General features: G+C 34.4%; 3 protein-coding genes across 3 annotated transcripts; 1 reads left to right on the forward strand and 2 right to left on the reverse strand.

Moving 5' to 3' along the window:
- The first annotated feature begins 6,185 nt into the window (after positions 1 to 6,185).
- On the forward strand, positions 6,186 to 8,576 carry LOC110811528 (2-alkenal reductase (NADP(+)-dependent)-like). The gene is made up of 6 exons (XM_088214657.1): positions 6,186 to 6,632; positions 6,705 to 6,891; positions 7,104 to 7,270; positions 7,568 to 7,650; positions 7,884 to 8,010; positions 8,144 to 8,576. The coding sequence occupies exons 1-6, from the start codon at positions 6,396 to 6,398 to the stop codon at positions 8,393 to 8,395; spliced, it is 1,053 nt and encodes a 350-aa protein (XP_088070783.1). The 5' UTR covers positions 6,186 to 6,395; the 3' UTR covers positions 8,396 to 8,576.
- Positions 8,577 to 9,370: 794 nt separating this feature from the next.
- Positions 9,371 to 12,533, reverse strand: MYB101 (myb domain protein 101). The gene is made up of 3 exons (XM_022038016.2): positions 11,814 to 12,533; positions 10,346 to 11,363; positions 9,371 to 9,975 (listed from the first exon to the last, which is right to left on the reverse strand). Exons 1-3 carry the CDS (start codon positions 12,117 to 12,119, stop codon positions 9,683 to 9,685), a joined length of 1,617 nt encoding a protein of 538 aa, XP_021893708.2. The 5' UTR covers positions 12,120 to 12,533; the 3' UTR covers positions 9,371 to 9,682.
- Positions 12,534 to 13,396: 863 nt separating this feature from the next.
- Positions 13,397 to 17,086, reverse strand: ARASP (chloroplastic membrane metalloprotease). The gene is made up of 2 exons (XM_022038122.2): positions 15,378 to 17,086; positions 13,397 to 13,513 (listed from the first exon to the last, which is right to left on the reverse strand). The coding sequence occupies exon 1, from the start codon at positions 16,913 to 16,915 to the stop codon at positions 15,524 to 15,526; it is 1,392 nt and encodes a 463-aa protein (XP_021893814.1). The 5' UTR covers positions 16,916 to 17,086; the 3' UTR covers positions 13,397 to 13,513; positions 15,378 to 15,523.
- Between the last annotated feature and the right edge of the window lie 1,338 nt (positions 17,087 to 18,424).

Consider the following 18,424-nt stretch of genomic DNA (forward strand, 5'->3'; position numbering starts at 1 on the left):
CTTTTCAAAAACACCCCCAAAATCTAAATTTTCATCCCTTTTTTTCAAAATCAATTTCAATTAAATCTCAAAAATAATTTTACCCTATATTATTATTATTATTATTATTATTTTTATTTTTATTTCTATTAAATTAAATTAAATTAAATTAAAACCTTATAAATTAATTATTAAAATAGAATAAAAAATAAAAATAAAATAAAAATTTTGGGTGTTACAACTTGCATATATGAAAATAACGGCCAGTCTAAATCAAACAGTGCAAAGGGAAAATATCTTCAAACTTTCAATCAAACTAATAGACAATCACATGGTTATCGAGATTAGTTGTAACGTGTATTTGATGTCAAAATCTTAGAATTTATACTTTGAAACTATATTTAGTAAATGAAACTAATTATGAATCATAAATGAATTTAAGTTTGAGTAATACTTCTCAATTAAGTTTCAATAATTCATTTACTTACATTGATGCTTCTCCTTCCATTTGGAAAATAAGTTTATATTCATGTTTCAACAATTCTTTATAATACTAATACAAAATTTCTTCATTTTTGTATTTATAAACAGTTTTACTTTGCCTAATATAACAATACATTTTGGTTAATGTATTACACACACACACACACACACATACATATATATGGATACAATAAAATACAAAAGGATAAATCAACCCACCATGTTGAATTATACATTATTACACTTGATGAGATACTAATGATCCATAATCTCTATCAAGAATTAATCAAAATAAAGATGCACACATTGGGCCATAGAAGCAAGGGCATTAGCATAGGTGTTGCCTTCTCTATAGGCATGAGAAAGTTGAAGCTCCTAGTTAATACGAGGAAGACATTAAATCTTCATCTTTATAGTATTACTTAACCAAGAACTCTTAATAAAGGAAAAAAAAGAGATTGTAAAAGTGCAATGAATCAACCTTAATGATTAATCTCAAAATGTCATGAGTTACAACAAGCTGGAGTGCCATCGAAGAGGCTCAAGATATCAATAATATTTAATTAATTAACATTAAAGTTCGTCGTAAAGCTCAAAATCCAATTTCCTTAATGGTCACGGATTAAACCATCCTTAGTAACCATCATGAGAAAACCTCTCTCAGAACTATCCGTATTAAACTTGATCTACCCTTCTGGAGGGGCATGCTAACCAACCCAGGGATATTTGTTTAGACCCCTAGGATGAAAGAGGGTCCCGGATAGATGCAGATGTCTTGGAATGCCAAGACAATGCATATAATATTATGGCTAATTAGTGGGATATCACCACCAACATTCTTCATGAATAAGGTCATTCCTTCTTTTCCGTATAAGCAAGGTAGTCACGAAAAATATGATCTTCTAGCTGATAATGCCATGGGAACTGATGTTAATCGTGCAGATTCCAACTAATCAATCTGGTAAAAGGAAATGAAAAAAAATTCTATAAATTAACTTACACAAATCAAAGTAGACCATACATGTTTCACAAATTGGTAGTCTTTTAGGATGTGAAGAGTGTAGTCTGCTTATTCTTCTGGCAACATATACACAAGGCTTCTATTATGAGGTGATGTCTTCTGCACTCAATGTTCGTCAATGTCATTTGAGACACCTCAAGCCATATAAAATGTTGAACACATTGGGGCATTAGGAGTTTCCAAATGTCTTTCTAAATGCGATAGAGCTCGTTCCGAGTACTAATAGATAGATAACAATATGCTAACTTAATAAAGAACTATTTATTGAAAGAACAGGACCAAACATGATTATCACTTTCTATGCGATGATAATGTTGTCCATAATTGCTTCCTTTATATAAAACTAGCTTGGTTGTGACCAATTAAAGCATCCAAGTGGTTTTTTATTTTAGTTTAGATCATATATTTATATATCAATATATTAAAATATATTAAAATTTAATATTGAAAAATGATCTAATTGTTAATAAAAATTCTAAAATATCTTTTAACATCCTAAACAGTGTAATATAAAAAATATAAGCCAATAATGATAATATTTTAAACTCTAAACGAAAGATTTGTATGGTCAAATTTATGAGTATTTCAATGACAATGTTGTAAATGGCATTGCAAAGGCAAATAAGCCGAGAGTCATTAAAATTCTTAGCTTAGGCTTTTTGGGTGTTAGAGTGATTAAGGTATCATTTGTTTGGTTAACTTTTAGTTATCCCTCAAACACTCATTTGACAAATCTTTTGACACTCGGATGAATCGTGTTTTAGTGTTTCTGGAAAAAAGTTGCATGATCTAACGACCCGAAAAATCCAAAAAGAAATAGATAATAACTTAAGTGCGGAAGCGAAATAAAATATTAAGATTTAATCCCTTGCACAATAACTTAAAAGTACTAAATAGTATTATGGAATTCATTCTTTAAAAAAAACATAGAAAATAAGAAAATAAACAGAAAATAGAAAATATCTAGCATCTACTCGCAATCTTATTGCAGATCGAGTTCTGGAACCTAGTCCTCTTAATATAAAATGGTTAAATAAAGAATGAGTTACACTAGTCCAGTAAGGATATCACACTATATCACCAACACAGAAGCAAAGGTTGATATAAAATCGAAAATCACTAATGGAACATTAAATTTAGCAAATTCATTTATCAATCATTTCTCGTTCACTTATCATAGTAGAATTTATGGAAACAACTTGTAAGAACAATAATATCATACAAACCAACATTTCATGAATAATCAGTTATCATAATACATATTATAAATCCATATCCATTATCAATAAATCAAACAATAGCTACCACTCTTTTCACTAGCTTGCTGGTATCTATGGGGGTTCATAGGGATGGTCCTGCTACACGTGAACCCTTTCATTTATTATTCTCAATTATGGGTCGTTTCTATACCCCATCCAGTATGAGCGCCAATTTACCAAACCTCAATACCTCGTCCGGTATGAGGATGAAGTGGGTCGTCCCCACACCCCGTCCGGTATGAGTGCTAAATTATCAAGTCTCCATACCCCATCCGGTATGAAACAACATTCACGGTAGGGTTCTTTATGTACCCGGTCCGTTTACCATTTTTCAGAATATTTAGTAAGACTGTCGTTTCATCTAATTATTTAATCATAAAATTTATTTATCGTTTAAACTTCATTTTTTCCAATTCAGCAGTAAACACATAAAATAAACTATACATGTGTTTAAAGCCATAAAATAAATAAATAAGATACTATCATACAGGTAAACTGTAAAAACAACCAACAACAATAGTAGATAATTTTCAGTTCCGACTCCATTAGCAACTCATAATTAATTATGTATGTTTACTAAAATCACACAAAATACCACATTATTATTTATTTAAACTTTAGTTCTCTGATAGAGAATAGGGTGAATGATTCTTATTCGATTTGACGTCTGAAAAGCTAAACTGTTTACTGCGCCTACGGGCAGTTCCTGGGTTTCTTGAATTTTTCTCCGAAAATTAAAACGTGCTAATAGTACAGGCGGCAGGGCTCTCCAGTGCGGCGACTCCTCCGGCTCACGTTGCGATTGGGTGTTTTGTTTCGGTCAACTTTTTTTGGCGGTCAGAAAGGGTTCTGGTGCGGCAGCGGGTGGCAATAGTCAGTTCCTCGACGGTTGGGTCGTCTTCTTCGGCAAGGGGTTCTGGTGGCTATGGTTAGGGTTTGGTGCGGATGATGGTTATTTATATCCATTCGCTTTTGATCTGTACTGTTCATCACGTTTGATCTACACCATCCAATCGTGATTAAATAAGGAGTGAGTCCAGACTGTTCATCGTAATCCAATCTAGGCATCCATCACGATTCATTCTGGATCGTCCGATCGCATTTAAATCTTGCCGATCGATCGCGTTTGGGAGGGAGCGCATCCAGACCGTCCGTGCGCGCGTAAACGGACATCAGCCGTTCGATTGCGGACACGCAGATCACTCATGTGGCCTACCGCGTCAGTGTCTCTACCACTTGGCGTGTCCTGGTTGGTCAAGGCTGCTGACCAGGCGTCTGATATGGCAAAACTTTTTAAAATTACGTTTTTACCCCCTATTTTTTGATTTTTCTTTTAAAAATACCCCTAAAACCTAATTTTTTTTTATTCTCTCCAAAATTATTTTTAATTTAATCCTCAATCATTTTTATTTCTTTTTTATCCCAAATAAAATAAAATAAAAGACAATAAAGTAAAATAAATTTAAAAAAATTATATTTATCCTTTGCTTAATTAAAAAAAAATTGTGGGTGTTACACATGAAGTGAGTCAGGTTTAAAGGCTTCAAGAGAGCCCATCGATTTAATGGCGATAATAATCTCTTCATCCTCAATAAGTTCACCCATCTCCCATAACACTCAAAATTGATCTAAGTAGAGAAGAGCTCTGATTTAATGGAGTTAGGAGACCTCATGTTTCCTATAAAGTTTATTATAGAATTTATATATCATATCTTTGAGAGTATGGGTATCATAAACCAGGATCCCCTTATTGTCTTTGAGACCAACAATGCGATTAATAAATCTTGTTACAATCATCTTGGAAGATCATTTAGTGTGGGTCTGATGGAACAAAAATAATTTTTTTTTCATAAGGACATCATAGGGTTCGACATTTAATTATTGCTTAAGGTGCACTAATCATGGTGAGTCCTGATATTGAAGGGCCTCCTGGATCTAAAGTTACATTTGTTGAAGTATAGACTTATTTCTAAAAGATATTGCCAAAAGTTAAGTTATTCGATGATTTGATCTTTCTCATAAAACTAGTAATAACCATCAAGATGTCACCATTATTGTTCCATGCCTTAGTAATAAAATAATCGAACTCAGGGAGAGTATACCAATCGATAAGATGTCTCAGTCTCTTATTGATCCTATTAGTTGTCTCCTTATTATCGAAGATAATTTTGACAGGATTAGGGTCAAAATAGAAACATGCGAGACTAGTGACAAAATCTCGTTCAATTAGAATACAATTTTTGATGTTAGAGTAGGTTTTGTCCAGGTAAACTTTAGTATATACTTAATCTAAGTAAATCTAAACCTCTTAAAGCCCCAATCAATAAGTTCGCACAACTCGCGGTGAAAATTCTTCACACAATGAATATAATTAGTTGAGTCCCTTCGTTAACCCTCACTAATAACAATATCATTAAAATCACCAAGATCTAAGAATCAATCATACTGGCGGCAATGGTAGCAAGATGATGCCAAAGAGGTCTTCGTTTAGTTTCATGAAGGCTAGCATATGCGACCGAGATATTATAGGTGATAGAATCCAAATGTATTATGCAATATACAAATTGCTGCAAAGACTTAGTTACTTGGAGATTAATATAATGTCTTTAAATGATCCAAATCCCGTTGAAGAAATCAATAGCCTTGACCGGACAAAATGCCAACTACTGATGCGGTTAATATTATCATCCACTTTGGACTCTAATTGTAGGGTTCAAAAATAATATTCGTCTTGATTACTTGAGTCCATGGATGAGCAAGAAAATGTATTGTGTGGCCCATTTAGGGCATGTATGTCATTAACATATGGATGTATATAAATATACATATATATATATTAGGTTACAGCAAAATTGAAATGGTGTATAAACTCATTCATTGGAGGTATAAATACCTTACATTTTCTTATTTGAACTATATAGAATTAAAAAAAAATTAAAATTAAAACCCTACTAGGATTTTCTCATAGCTGTGGTCTACTCTTTGCTTTCTTTCGATCTTTCTTGCTTTTCTTGTGTTTGTTCTTCATTTTTTTTTTAATAGATAGATATAAACCGTGTTATGCAATGGTTTAGTAATATTTTCTTTCAAGTAAAGAAGAGTGCATTAAAATTAAATAATAAGTAATATCCGGAAAAATAGTAATTATTTGCTATTTATGGGCAACTAATTTAGTAAACCTATCATTATTTTCCAATTTAAATTATTTATAGCCACTTCTTATTATTATTATTATTCTAAACGTCATAAATCAATCTAACCAATACAAAACTTAAACTGATTAATGATGCATAAAAATAGAAAAAAAAAAAACAAATTCTCATAAATTAGTAAGCTTAAATACCAGTAAGAATATAATTTCTTTTATTATCTTACATTAAATCTACCTTGGCAATGAATTCTTTTATTTTTTGTTACCCTTAATTCTTCTTCTCACCATTTAAAACTAAAACCAAAAACAGAAATTAATTAAACTGTCTTTATCATCTAGAAATATCAAATCTCCATCACCAATCCATACCAACCCTTTCTCAAATTCACACACACACTCACACTCTTGCAACGTGTATATATAATTATATATATATATATGTATATGGTATAGAATACTCGTCTCCTTCGTTATTTTCCATTGTCGCGAGAGAGAATCGATCATGGCAAAATCAATTTTAGAGAGCAGAGAATGGTACATGGCAGCCTACGTACCTCAGGGTCTTCCGACGTCCGATCATATCAAGCTTCGCAGCGTGCCGTTCTCGCTGGCCGCCGATTCAATCCCCGACAACCACGTCGCCATCGAGCTTCTCTTCATCTCCATTGATCCTTATCTTCGCGGTAGAATGGTCGGCCACGAAGACGGTCTCTACTTTCCTCAGTTCAAGCTAAACGAGGTGTGTACGCACTCCATGTATATCTATATATTACATGTATGTATGTAATGGATGTATAGGCGTTATAAGCAGGTGATAACAGCGGTTGGAGTTGGAAGGGTGATAGGATCAAAGGACGAAAAGTTTAAGGAAGGAGACGTTTTGTTCGATTTCTCTTTGCCAGTTGCAGAGTATTCTGTGGTACCAACTGATTCCATGTCCATGAGAAAGCTGGATCTTGATTCTGGGATTCCATTGCCAGAGTATCTCTCTGCCCTAGGTAATTTTCAACTTGCATTTCGTTTTTCATTTTTTTTTTTTTTTTAAAATAATAATAAATTGAAATACTTACGGAAATTATTTTTATTTTATTAATTATAATATGATGAGTTGATAATTATAATATGATGAATTGATAATTATATGTATATTATTTAGAAATTGATTAATAATTAATAGATGGTATAAATTATATTGTTCCCATGCATGCAGGGCTACCAGGGTTTGCTGCATGGGTAGGCATTGGGTTGGTGGGAGAGGTGAAGCCAGGATCCAACGTCTTTATTTCCGCCGCTGCCGGAGGCGTAGGAATGTACGCGGGACAATTAGCTAAGCTTAAAGGCTGCAGGGTTGTAGGAAGCACCGGTTCCGATGAAAAAGTATGCTTCATTTATTTATTAAATTAAAACTCTCTATATATATTAGTACCTTCAAAAAATGTAAGTATTTATTTGATAAATTATTATATATAAAATATTATTTATTATTTTGATTTTCAGATCATGATAATCTATATAGTAATAAATTATAATAACATAATTGCCAAGTTATTATATTTCCTATAAATATATATATATGATGTGAAAGTCTTAGTCAATATTCAAAATTTCGTCACTAGAAAAAGATCAAATATAAAAAATCTTGATGAGTTGCAGTCTTCTGTGTGTTGTAATTAGGTTAGGCTGCTGAAGGAGGAATTTGGATACGATGATGCATTCAATTACAGAACTGAATCGGATTTTGATGCATGTCTCACCAAGTATGTAGCTCTCTCTCTCTATATATATATATATATATGTATATACATATATACGCACACATATGTAACTTTATGCTCAATTAATCAATGGGTATATTTATATTCCGATTTAGAACATTGATCGTATGTATATATGTATATATGGACCAAATCTTTTTTAAAGGAATATATATAACCCAATTTGGAAAGTGTATGTATATGAAGAATCGTATATATAAATATATATATTTCAGGTATTTTCCGAAGGGGATTGATCTTTACCTAGACAACGTTGGAGGTAAAATGCTTGAAGCTGTAATGAACCATGTGAATCGACGTGCCCGTATCGCCATCAGTGGAATGATATCTCAATACAATCAGGTGAAAGAATCTTTTCAATTAATAAATAAATAAATAAATAAATTACAAGAATGTTATTAATTTACATATACACATAAGTGTGTGTGTGTGTATATATATGTATTATTAATGGGTTAGAAATGAATTGAAACAGAGATGGACAGAGAGGGATGGAGTTAGAAATCTTCTGAACATGGTGGGGAAGGAAGTGAGGATGGAAGGGTATCTGGCTGGTTCATCGTTTAATCGTTTTGGTGATTTTGCAAAGGAGATGGAAGGATACTTGAAACAAGGAAAGATTACCTCCAAACACCAAACCTTCATTGGTTTCCATACCTTCCAGGACAGCATCACCTCCATATTCACCAGCTCTAACTTGGGAAAAGTCGTTCTTCAACTTAAATAATTACCTTACCTACTATATATATATATATATATATGTACACACACTACTTATACTGCCTTCCATTTCCTTGTGTGTTTCATACATATTACAACAACTATGGTAAATTAGTTTTGGTTTTTCTCACTAAAAATATGTAATGTAATTCAACTGGTGGCATAAAACTCTTAAATAAAAGTTTATTATCCAAATTCCAAGTCTTATCAGATTTATTTAATTACAAACTATAAGGTATATGATTGAGTTAAATAATTTGTTACATCTTCTATTTTATAAAAAGTCTGGTTTCAGGTCGGGTTATTTGTCCCTCGTAAAGTCCGAAAAATTAAAAGCCCAGACAAAACAAAGGCTTAAAATTTGAAGGGATAGAGCAGCTGACATTTTTAGAGATAGAATCTGATTGCTTCGGCCCAATTAAACTATATATATATATATATATATAATTATATGGGTGTTTATATTTTGATAAAGTGTAAAAATAAAATTCTACAATTTAAATAAGTTAGAATCTGTTTCTTAACTAATTACAAAGATAAGCATACTTCCCTGTGTAAAAGAAGTCATGTTTGGATGGAGAATAATAAATAATTGAGTTTTTATTGGGAGCAAATTGGGCCATCCTTGGTGGAAAACCACCTCTGCGTGAATCAACAAAAAATAAAACACTTACCCCCAAATTCACCCTCCAATAATTTGATTCCGTAAAAGTCATCTTCTTCTTTTTCTTCTATTATAATGACCCAATCTCCTAAATTTAGCAGTCAATACATTCCCAATTTATGTTTCTGCTCGTGCCAACATCATTTCACCAATTCAATTGGGTATGTCACCCCCATTAAGAATATTTACTTTTCCACAATTGGCCAGACACACAAGTCCCAATATTTTCTTCGCACGCCCCCCCTCTCTCTTCTTCCCAACCAAATCCAACTCCAGAACATATATAAATATATAAACACTAGCACAGGAGAAAAAGCATACACAAACGCAAGCCTTCTGGGTTTTAAGGTCCACATACATTACATAAGCTAATGCCCAGAGTGGTGAACTACAAGCCGATACATCTTTATAAAACAGAAGACTTGAAAAAAACCTATTAATTAAACCTAATTAAAACCATAAAACACTTGCACCACTACAAGCTTTCTACCCCTAATATACATATACATAATACATAATACATATACACATACATACGTACGTACGTACATAAATATAACAGCTTCTCAAGTAATGGTTAATTGGTTGATTGATTAATTAGCAGACATCTTCTACAACCTTACTTCTCCATTAGCAAATTCCAGGCATGTTGTTCCAGTAGCATGAACCCAGAGTCCAGTCAAGTTGTGGAGCACCAGCTGTTTTGGATGTTTCCATGTTGTTTTGAGCGTCTACGACCAGCTTCGTGGTGATGCTGCCGGAGGACGACCCCTCCGACGAGTACTTGCTCCCCAGATACCAATCAGGCAGTGGAGATGATGAAGGGAAATTGTTAAGTAAGCTCAGCAAGTCGTCGTCCATGGAGCTCATCTCTGCCGCCGCCGCCGCCCCCGCCGCTGGATCATTGTAAATTGCTTTGGTCCCTGCGTAAAACAAAGCCCATACCACCCACATCATACCCCTCTTGTCGTTTCATGCTCAATTTATATAACATATAAATATATGTTTCTGTACATGTAAAGGACATTTATTGAAGCCTTCTACGTGCTTATGTCACAAGGGAGAGCCACTTAAAGCCACCCATAAAAGTACAACTATACTCCTCAAGTTTCACATCTACATGCATACATACATATATATATATATATATGTATGCGTTCTGAAAAGCCCAAGTCAAAAGTAAAAAATCCCACTAAATAAAGATGATTAATTTTTTTTTAATTACAAGCTAATATATATTAAATTTTAAATAAGGCATATGCAAATAAAAGGAAATAAAAATTAGTAGCTTACCAATTGAAGATGGAGATGAGTTGAGCTCATGATCCCATTGGTTTTCCAAGTCATTGGCCTTACTACTACTGATTCTCAGACTCAGCGCTGAGTCAAGACCATGATTCTCATGATTGTCTTCTTCCTCCTGGAGCTTCTCTATCGACGGATCAACCACTACACCTTTCCCTTTATCAGTTAACATAGACGATTCACTGCAGCACCAGTTGGATTTCTCATGGCGAGACAGGGCATTAGACTCCTGCAAAAGATCATCCAATAAACCAGTACCGTTGCCAGCACTAGCCATTTCCGTGTCGATTTCGTACTGATCGTTGTTAGTGCTGCCAGAAGACGGCGCCATCCAATAAGCTCCGCCGCTAGTATTAGAAGAAGCCGGAGTCAGGGCTTCTGCTACAGTTGTTTGGTATGAAGGGAGCTCGGAACCCAGTCCGCAGACGAAACTAAAAGGCTCAATCTGAAGGTTTCCCATGAGCAAAGAACTGTAACTCATCTTAGTGTCGAGATTCCCGGAAGTACTGAACTGGAAAGACGGTGCTGAGATCGACTGAGAAGGAAAATTCTGGGTATTGTACAGGGTTGGAGAGAGTGACGATCTGTAGGGAGAAACAGGGGATAATGACAGAGCAAAACCGGCGTTGTTCGAATTGCCGGCGGTATGGTCAGAGTAAATCTTGAACTGGTTGTTGGAGGGAGAGTAATTGATTGAAGAAGTGAAGTGATGATGAGTCCGCAGAGGGTTTGCAGATGGCCGGGTGGGATCGATGAGGGAGAAAGACGGACTGTAACTGCGTTTTCGAGGCTGGGTGGGGGACGACAGCATTGACGACATCGGAGAAGACCCACCAGGTCGCTTGGTCTGTCGCTGCTGCTGCTGGTGCTGCCGCTGTTGCTGGAGATGAAACACGGCGGCTTGGTCTTGAATATCTTGAGGGTAGAGAGGTAACCCAGCTCTCTGGCGTCTCTTCATTCTTGTGTTCCAGAAATTCTTGATCTCATTGTCAGTCCTTCCAGGTAACTGAGAAAGAAAAAGTAAGAAGACAAGGAGAGAGAATAAATAAAGAAGATGGGCAATGACCAAAACAACGAAATGGACAAATTAAGGAACAAAAATTGACGTGAAATAATGTTTGCATCTTCGAAAAGATCAACGAAGACCCCGAAATAATTACAGCAAAAAAGTTCAAGAAAAACAGAGGCAGACGAAGAAGAAGAAAACAGAGAATAGAAAAGAACAGTTACCCAGACGGATGATGGGACATACTTGTTTTTTTTAAAAAAAAAAATTTAGGCAACAGATGATCTTAAAGTAAAATCCAGTTACGTTCAGAATGAGCAAATCATAGTAAAGAAGCACGGAAGGAAAAAGGAAAATGAAGGATGAAAAAAAAAAAAGAAAGAAAACAAAGATGGAAAAAACCCAATAGGTAGATTGAACAGTGAAGTATGATGAACATGCGGAGGGTACCTGAGAAGCCATGCGAGCCCATTTATTACCGAGCTTGGCGTGAAGCTCGATGATGATCCTCTCCTCTTCAGGAGAAAAGGTACCCTTCTTGAGATTAGGCCTCAAATGGTTAGCCCATCTGAGCCTGCAACTCTTGCCGCACCTCATCAACCCAGAATTCCTCTGCAAGGCGTTCCAATTTCCCTCCCCATGCTTCCTGACATATTCGGTGAGAATCGCATCCTCGGCGGTCGTCCACGGTCCCTTCTTGAGCTCCCCTGTTCCACGCTCGGAGTCGTTTTCCGCCAACCCTCTGCCGTTGGTCATATCGTAAGTGATCAAAACTGTGTATAATTGGATTTTAAAAAAAAAAAACTTGAGAACCCCTTGCACAGAGGGTATAATCGGATGAATTTCCTCTGTGGTGGGGGGAAAAGGGGTGGTTTATAGAAGAAAAAAGGGAGAGTGGTGTTGTCGTGATGCACTTTTCAACGAATGGTGTCTGTTCTGTATTCACTTGGGGAATAGAAGAGTAGGGTGGTGGGTGTTGTTGTTTGTATTCTCCGGCGAGTTGTCTCCTCTCCCAATGAGAGAGAGAAGAAGAGAGAGGAGAAGGGGAGAGACAGAGAGGTTTTTGAAGTCTTTGTGGTCTGTAAATTTTCCTAGTAGAGAATTAGATTTTAGATTTAGAAAGAGAGTGGCACCCACATAAGGGAAGTAAGAGAAATGGAGGGTGTTGGTGAGCATTTAACGCAGTGGTGTGAGCTTCCATTTCGGCCCGGTTTGCATGCTAAGTGCTACGTCCTGGGACGCGTTTGCTATCTCCACTTTCTTCAGAACTAACACTAATAATAATTTCAATTAAACAAACACTATTATTATATATATAATTATATAATTTTCCTCTCCCAAAATTTCAGGCCAATCCCTCTCCTACAAGCCCAATTTGCATGACTCTATTTCACAAATTACTAAGCTTCAATTATTGATTACTTTTTAAAGGAAGGAAAATGCTCAAAACCCATCAAAAATATTTTTTGTGTGTTAAATAATAAGTTTTTGTATTTATCTATATTTGATAAGAAATAAATAAATAATCTTATTATATCGTCATTGTAACGTAAGTTTATCTTGTCAATAATGTTACTGGCTAGTTTTAGCAGTGAATGAAGAGCTTTTAATTCAATTTTGTTCTTTTCCTCTTTTCCTTTTTTTTTTTTTTTTAATTTATTCAATCCTTTTTTTCAAAGCTAATGTAATTAATTCTTAAATGTATTACATTATATATGGATATAATAAATAAATCATTTCAAATTTCTAAACATGATACAATAAATTTTTATATTCATTTTTTCCTTCTATAAATCAAAGGCATATGTATTTTCTATAATTATTTATTTGTAAATTTACCTATAATTCAACCAATAAATAATAAGTTTTTGTTTATATGTAAATTAAATTTTATTATTCTCAAAAGAAATTTAATTATATGTCAAGAATATATATATATATATATATGATGAATATGTGCAGAACGTCTTCTTCAGTCTTCTGTGTGTGGGAACAATGTTTTCCCAGCCTAAAGCTTCCCCTTGGTAAGTTCATTTACAACATACATAAAGCATATAAATTTCACTTCTTTAAAACAGCATCAATACAATAATACAGAATCTGAGGAATACACCCATGCCAACCAAATGAAATATGTCCATATCTGTTACCTGCTTGTCCAATATAAAAAAAAAAAAAAAAAAACACGAAACACCTGGTTAATGGGTCTATAGGTGCATCAAAGCACAGAAATCAGAACACTATTTAGCGCCATAAGTGGATGTAACTTGAAACCTCTAGCAAAAATGCATTAATAATGAAGATGGATAAAAGCTATTAGTTCCACTTATTCCCAGTAAAATGAATATTCTTGGTAGAGTTCCAGAGTCAGACAGATATAGATAAAGGTCTTTAAGGTTTTTCTCTGAGACATGCCAATTCATGGTCATATGTGCTGCAAGAACTTTTACTGTTTCAGAAATTCAAATGCAAGCATGGTATCATAGAGGAAGACATGGAAATCTTCCAAACAAGAGAAAGCAGCGATACCAAAACGCTACCAACTTAGTTAATGAGATCATATACCAAGAGATGAGTTTCTAGAGGGAAATGAAACTAGCAAGTAATTCTGAATTTTCCTACAACCCAATTATGTAAATCAACATTTTGTGCTTCCTTGGGCATAAGTACCAACTTCTGCTTAAGTCAAGCAGCTGCTAAAGTTTCTTTACTTAACTTAATCAAAAGCTTTGCTATTTTTACCATGTTGTATTACGGGGGGAAAAACACCAAGTACAACAATAAACATCAAAGAAACAATGTAATCAGGGAAAAAGATGATACTGTGTTATCAAAGAATAGGTAAAACATTCACCCAAAAAAATCACCCTCAACATCCAGTTATTTCAGTGTGTGCTTAACTCAGCTATGCACCGTACTACCAGAAACCGGGACTACCTTTCTTTGCCCTTTTTCTCCTTTGTCCATCGTTAAATTACTAATTTCACCACAACTCATAGCGACGTACTAGAATAAAACAACACCATCCATAATTATAAAAGTAAAAGAACAAAATAAATTCATCCGAAACAGACAGTAAGACAACATCGTAGAAAAGGTAAACTTTCTATTCTACTGAAACCCTGCCCTCAAGCGCCCAGTTATTTCAGTAGCTAACCTCAGCTACACTTCTTACCACAATAAAACCCAGACCACCTTTCATATCCTCTTGCTCTTTTATCCCCTAAAGTTACTTGGTTTCCGATGATATCTATTGCAATCAATATCCTCTGGCAATCAAGTTTCACTTTTCTAAGAATTTCTTTTGGTGTCAACATAGATTCACTTAACCGCGAATTTCCAGAAACAAGGGCCATAATTATAATGGACTAAGCATGTTAACCGCGAAGCATATGAACTTCTTAATCAATTGACAAAAAGTCAGCAGATGATAACAAACGTCAATTATATCTAACTGTAATAAAAGAATAAAATACATTAAGTCTCCCTGTAGGTTGAAGAATTTACTCACACTCATTTGTCCTTCAAAGAATATTACCGTTTGTAAATACTCTCACCTTCACCAAAGAATTCTTGGTCAGCCATCAATGGTGACAAATCAGCTCTTATTTTAATAACTTTGCAGATCCATTACATACCAGTATATTGTGAGCATTCTAGCTCTTAAATTTTAAAAAGATCAATTTTCTGACTATGAGCTTGTGTAGATGAAAATTTTCAAGTGACATAGCTTTTGGTAAATCATAGATGGTACCTGCAGTTTTCCCTTCTTTCCACAGTAACACTTATTTTCAAGACAATTCAAATTCATACTAGCAAATATCCTCAATTTTCAAAGGCATTCTTAACAGTATGCATCACATAGATCTTCATTTGTGGAAAAGTTGACACTGGAAACCAAAATCCCTTGCAGTATAGCTATTAATATCACCAAAGAATTAAGAGTTTACAGTGCTGTAGAGAATATATAAACAGCCAATGGAGCAAATGGGGAAAAAAAGAAGCTACAGGTACCTGCTAGATAGTGGCTTGGTAGAAGTAACCATCACATTCTCAATATTCACAATCAACTCACTCTATCCCCTTTGCAAGACACCACAGGCCTTCAGATTGACCTGGCTCCAGATTTACTGAATGAACTTCATCTGCCTTGCAAATAATCATAACATATCTCTAATAAAATCGAGGTTAAGCGTATCCCTGACAATAAGGAATAGCCCCAGGAGTATAACAAGCATAATTCCTGACGACATAATCCGCTGCTCTAGTTCTAAAGGAAGCTTCCTCCCACCTCTAGCTGCCTCCACGAGGATCAATGCCAATGTTCCACCATCCAATGCAGGTAAAGGAAGAAGGTTGATCACTGCAAGATTAAGATTCAGCACAGCTGCAAACTGGTAAAGGCCATCTATGTTGGATCTGGCGACTTCGGCACCAACAGCAATAATAGCAACAGGACCTGAAACCTTACTAGCAGATTTAGAAAAATTCAGAAAGGCCTGTTTCAAGCCATCAAGAACATTAGATGACAGACCCAAAAATTCCTTCCCAGTATACTGAAAAGTCTCCACTACGTTTTTGGGTTTAACCTTTGAAAACTTCAGATTTGGAGATAATTGAACCCCAATTTTTCCAGTGCCATCAAAATTCTCATCTGGGATAACACCAATATCAAAATCTTGATTTCCCCTGGCAACCTTGAGCAACACATTTTTTTTTGGACTTCTCTTGATGACATCAACAATCTCGGAAATCGCAGTAGGTCCTGTTTTCGGCAAATTGGAGCCATTCACCGCGAGGATTACATCTCCGGGAAGTAATCCATCACGGGAAGCAGCAGAGAAGGGTCGAACCTCGGGCACAAGCACCCCAGGAAAGGCTTCTTGCACTGGCAACCCAACTGATAAGACTTGCGTGAAAATGATTAAATACGCAAATATTATGTTGGCGATGACGCCGGCCGAGACCACAATCACTCTATCTAATATCGGCCTATTCTTAAGCAAATTCTCATCATCAACAGGAATATCGCTATCAGGGTCATTATCAGGGAATCCAACAAAACCACCAAGAGGAAAAGCTCTAATAGAATACTCTACATTGTTAGCGTTGAATTTAGCTAAGATTGGACCAAACCCAACTGCAAATTTACTTACATGGATTCCTTGTAGATAAGCGGCAAGGAAATGACCACTCTCGTGAACAACAATAATGGCTGTTAACACGGCAGCTGCTTCCAAAACAGACTGAGCACTTTCGAAATTCCCCCAATCGAGAGCAGGAATAGCCCATGACCTGAAATCAAGCTTTTTCCCAGCTGGGTATCTGCTCTTTCCAAATAACAAATGATTTTTACAACGAAAACTGCAGTTTGATAAAGGAAACGAATAAGAAAGGGAAGAAGAGAGAGATTTTGAGAAGACAAAAGTCTTGGGCTTTAGTGGGAACTCTGAGGAGGGTGAATTTGAACTGATTAGTCTAAGAAGAGAAGAAGAAGAAGAAGAAGAAGAAGAAGAAGAAGAAGGTGGAGAGGACGAGAAGTTTATAAGCATGGTTGCCTGAGGTGAGTTTTGGAGGGAGTAATAAGGAGATTTAAGGTGGAGGAGGAGAAGATATGGGAAACGCTAAAGATAATTCGTGCTCCTCTTTATTCTTTTTCTCCGTATGTGGAGGGGAAGTAACTGAAATGTCTCCTTCCCCAAAAAATAAATAAATAAATAAAAGAGAACTATAAATTCCGACAACTATTTTTCATATATTTACTTTTTAATAACCTTTTTTTCATATTTCTTCTCCACTCAATTAAATTTCTACCCACGAGTTGAAAATATTTGGAATAAGTAACCAGTAAAGTAAATGGTAAGTTTAATGAAATTTTCATTGGATTAATTTAATTTAATTTACCCTTCTTTACTGTTAAATCATGACAATAAGTTGAATTCAAGTCAATAATTGAATTATATTATTCCGCATAATTAGACACTTATAACTTATTGTTTATTGTAATCTTGTTCAAAGTTGATTATGAGAAAAGTATTACGTTTTTATTTAATTCTAGTTTTATTTTGATTTATTTTTTAATATACATCAAATATAATAAAAATAAAATTAATAAATAAATTAAATTTACATAATAGATCAAAATGAACATCATGAATTGTTACACAAAAAAATTAGTTGTTGTTGATATATTTTTCTCGATGATGTGATCATAAATTATTGTTCTTGAAAATCATTTAATTCAATAAAAAATTATTTAAATATATTATATAAATTTTTTAAAATTAAAATATAAAATATGTGTAAATAATAAATACCCAATTTATAATCGTAACAACCCAATTACAAAAGTTGAATTTTACCAACTGGGTTATATCTCCCCGATCATCTATGATGAAAAAGGATAAGTTTCAAATAAATAATTTGGAGTTTTTGTTAAAAAAAAAATAATTATTATTATTATTTTGGACTTTTTATTTTTAATTAAATATTTACAAAATTCCTATCGAATTTTATTTTTTTCAAATAAATGATTTGAAAATTTGTTGATTCTAAACAATATAGATTTTATACTAATAAAAATATTTAATAATTTTATTATATTTTTCTCAAGGCTGTCTGTCTGAGGGGTCGTTTTAGTCTCACCCGGCGTGATGCATTGATTGATGCTTCTGTCACGAAATTAATTCCGATAATTATTTTGTTTAAATTAATATTTTACCCCTCAAAAAACTTCTTATTAAAATAAAGACCCAACGGGACCCACTCAAAGCTGCAATTATGGTTCCCGCCATAACACCTAGGCGTTGTAGTTTGGACGATTCCCATTCGTGGCCACTCTCATTAAGATCGTCTTATTTTTTGACCTTTTTAACATTTTCTTCATTTATTACTTCTTTTGTTCTTATTTTCTTCTGGAATAAAAAGAAAAACCCTTGTGGATAATTCTGTTTCCCCTTATGATCTCCTACCTTAATCGTGATCTCACCCCCAAACTATATACAAAATAACTGCAGTTAAAAACCCTAATGAAGGAGCCAAAAATTTTAGACGACCGGTTT

The sequence above is a fragment of the Carica papaya genome, chromosome 3 (assembly GCF_054855325.1).
Source record: "Carica papaya isolate Zhongbai chromosome 3, ASM5485532v1, whole genome shotgun sequence".
NCBI lineage: Eukaryota > Viridiplantae > Streptophyta > Magnoliopsida > Brassicales > Caricaceae > Carica > Carica papaya.

What these genes read in the sequence shown, in the direction of transcription:
- LOC110811528 (XM_088214657.1), top strand. Translation starts at nt 6,396, where the DNA reads ATGGCAAAATCAATTTTAGAGAGCAGAGAATGGTACATGGCAGCCTAC. An exon ending in GCACCGGTTCCGATGAAAAA is followed by an intron (nt 7,271 to 7,567) that starts GTATGCTTCATT and finishes TGTTGTAATTAG; the next exon opens with GTTAGGCTGCTGAAGGAGGA. An exon ending in TGATATCTCAATACAATCAG is followed by an intron (nt 8,011 to 8,143) that starts GTGAAAGAATCT and finishes GAATTGAAACAG; the next exon opens with AGATGGACAGAGAGGGATGG.
- MYB101 (XM_022038016.2), bottom strand. Translation starts at nt 12,119, where the DNA reads ATGACCAACGGCAGAGGGTTGGCGGAAAACGACTCCGAGCGTGGAACA. An exon ending in GGGCTCGCATGGCTTCTCAG is followed by an intron (nt 11,364 to 11,813) that starts GTACCCTCCGCA and finishes TTTCTTTCTCAG; the next exon opens with TTACCTGGAAGGACTGACAA. An exon ending in CTCATCTCCATCTTCAATTG is followed by an intron (nt 9,976 to 10,345) that starts GTAAGCTACTAA and finishes TGTTTTACGCAG; the next exon opens with GGACCAAAGCAATTTACAAT.
- ARASP (XM_022038122.2), bottom strand. Translation starts at nt 16,915, where the DNA reads ATGCTTATAAACTTCTCGTCCTCTCCACCTTCTTCTTCTTCTTCTTCT.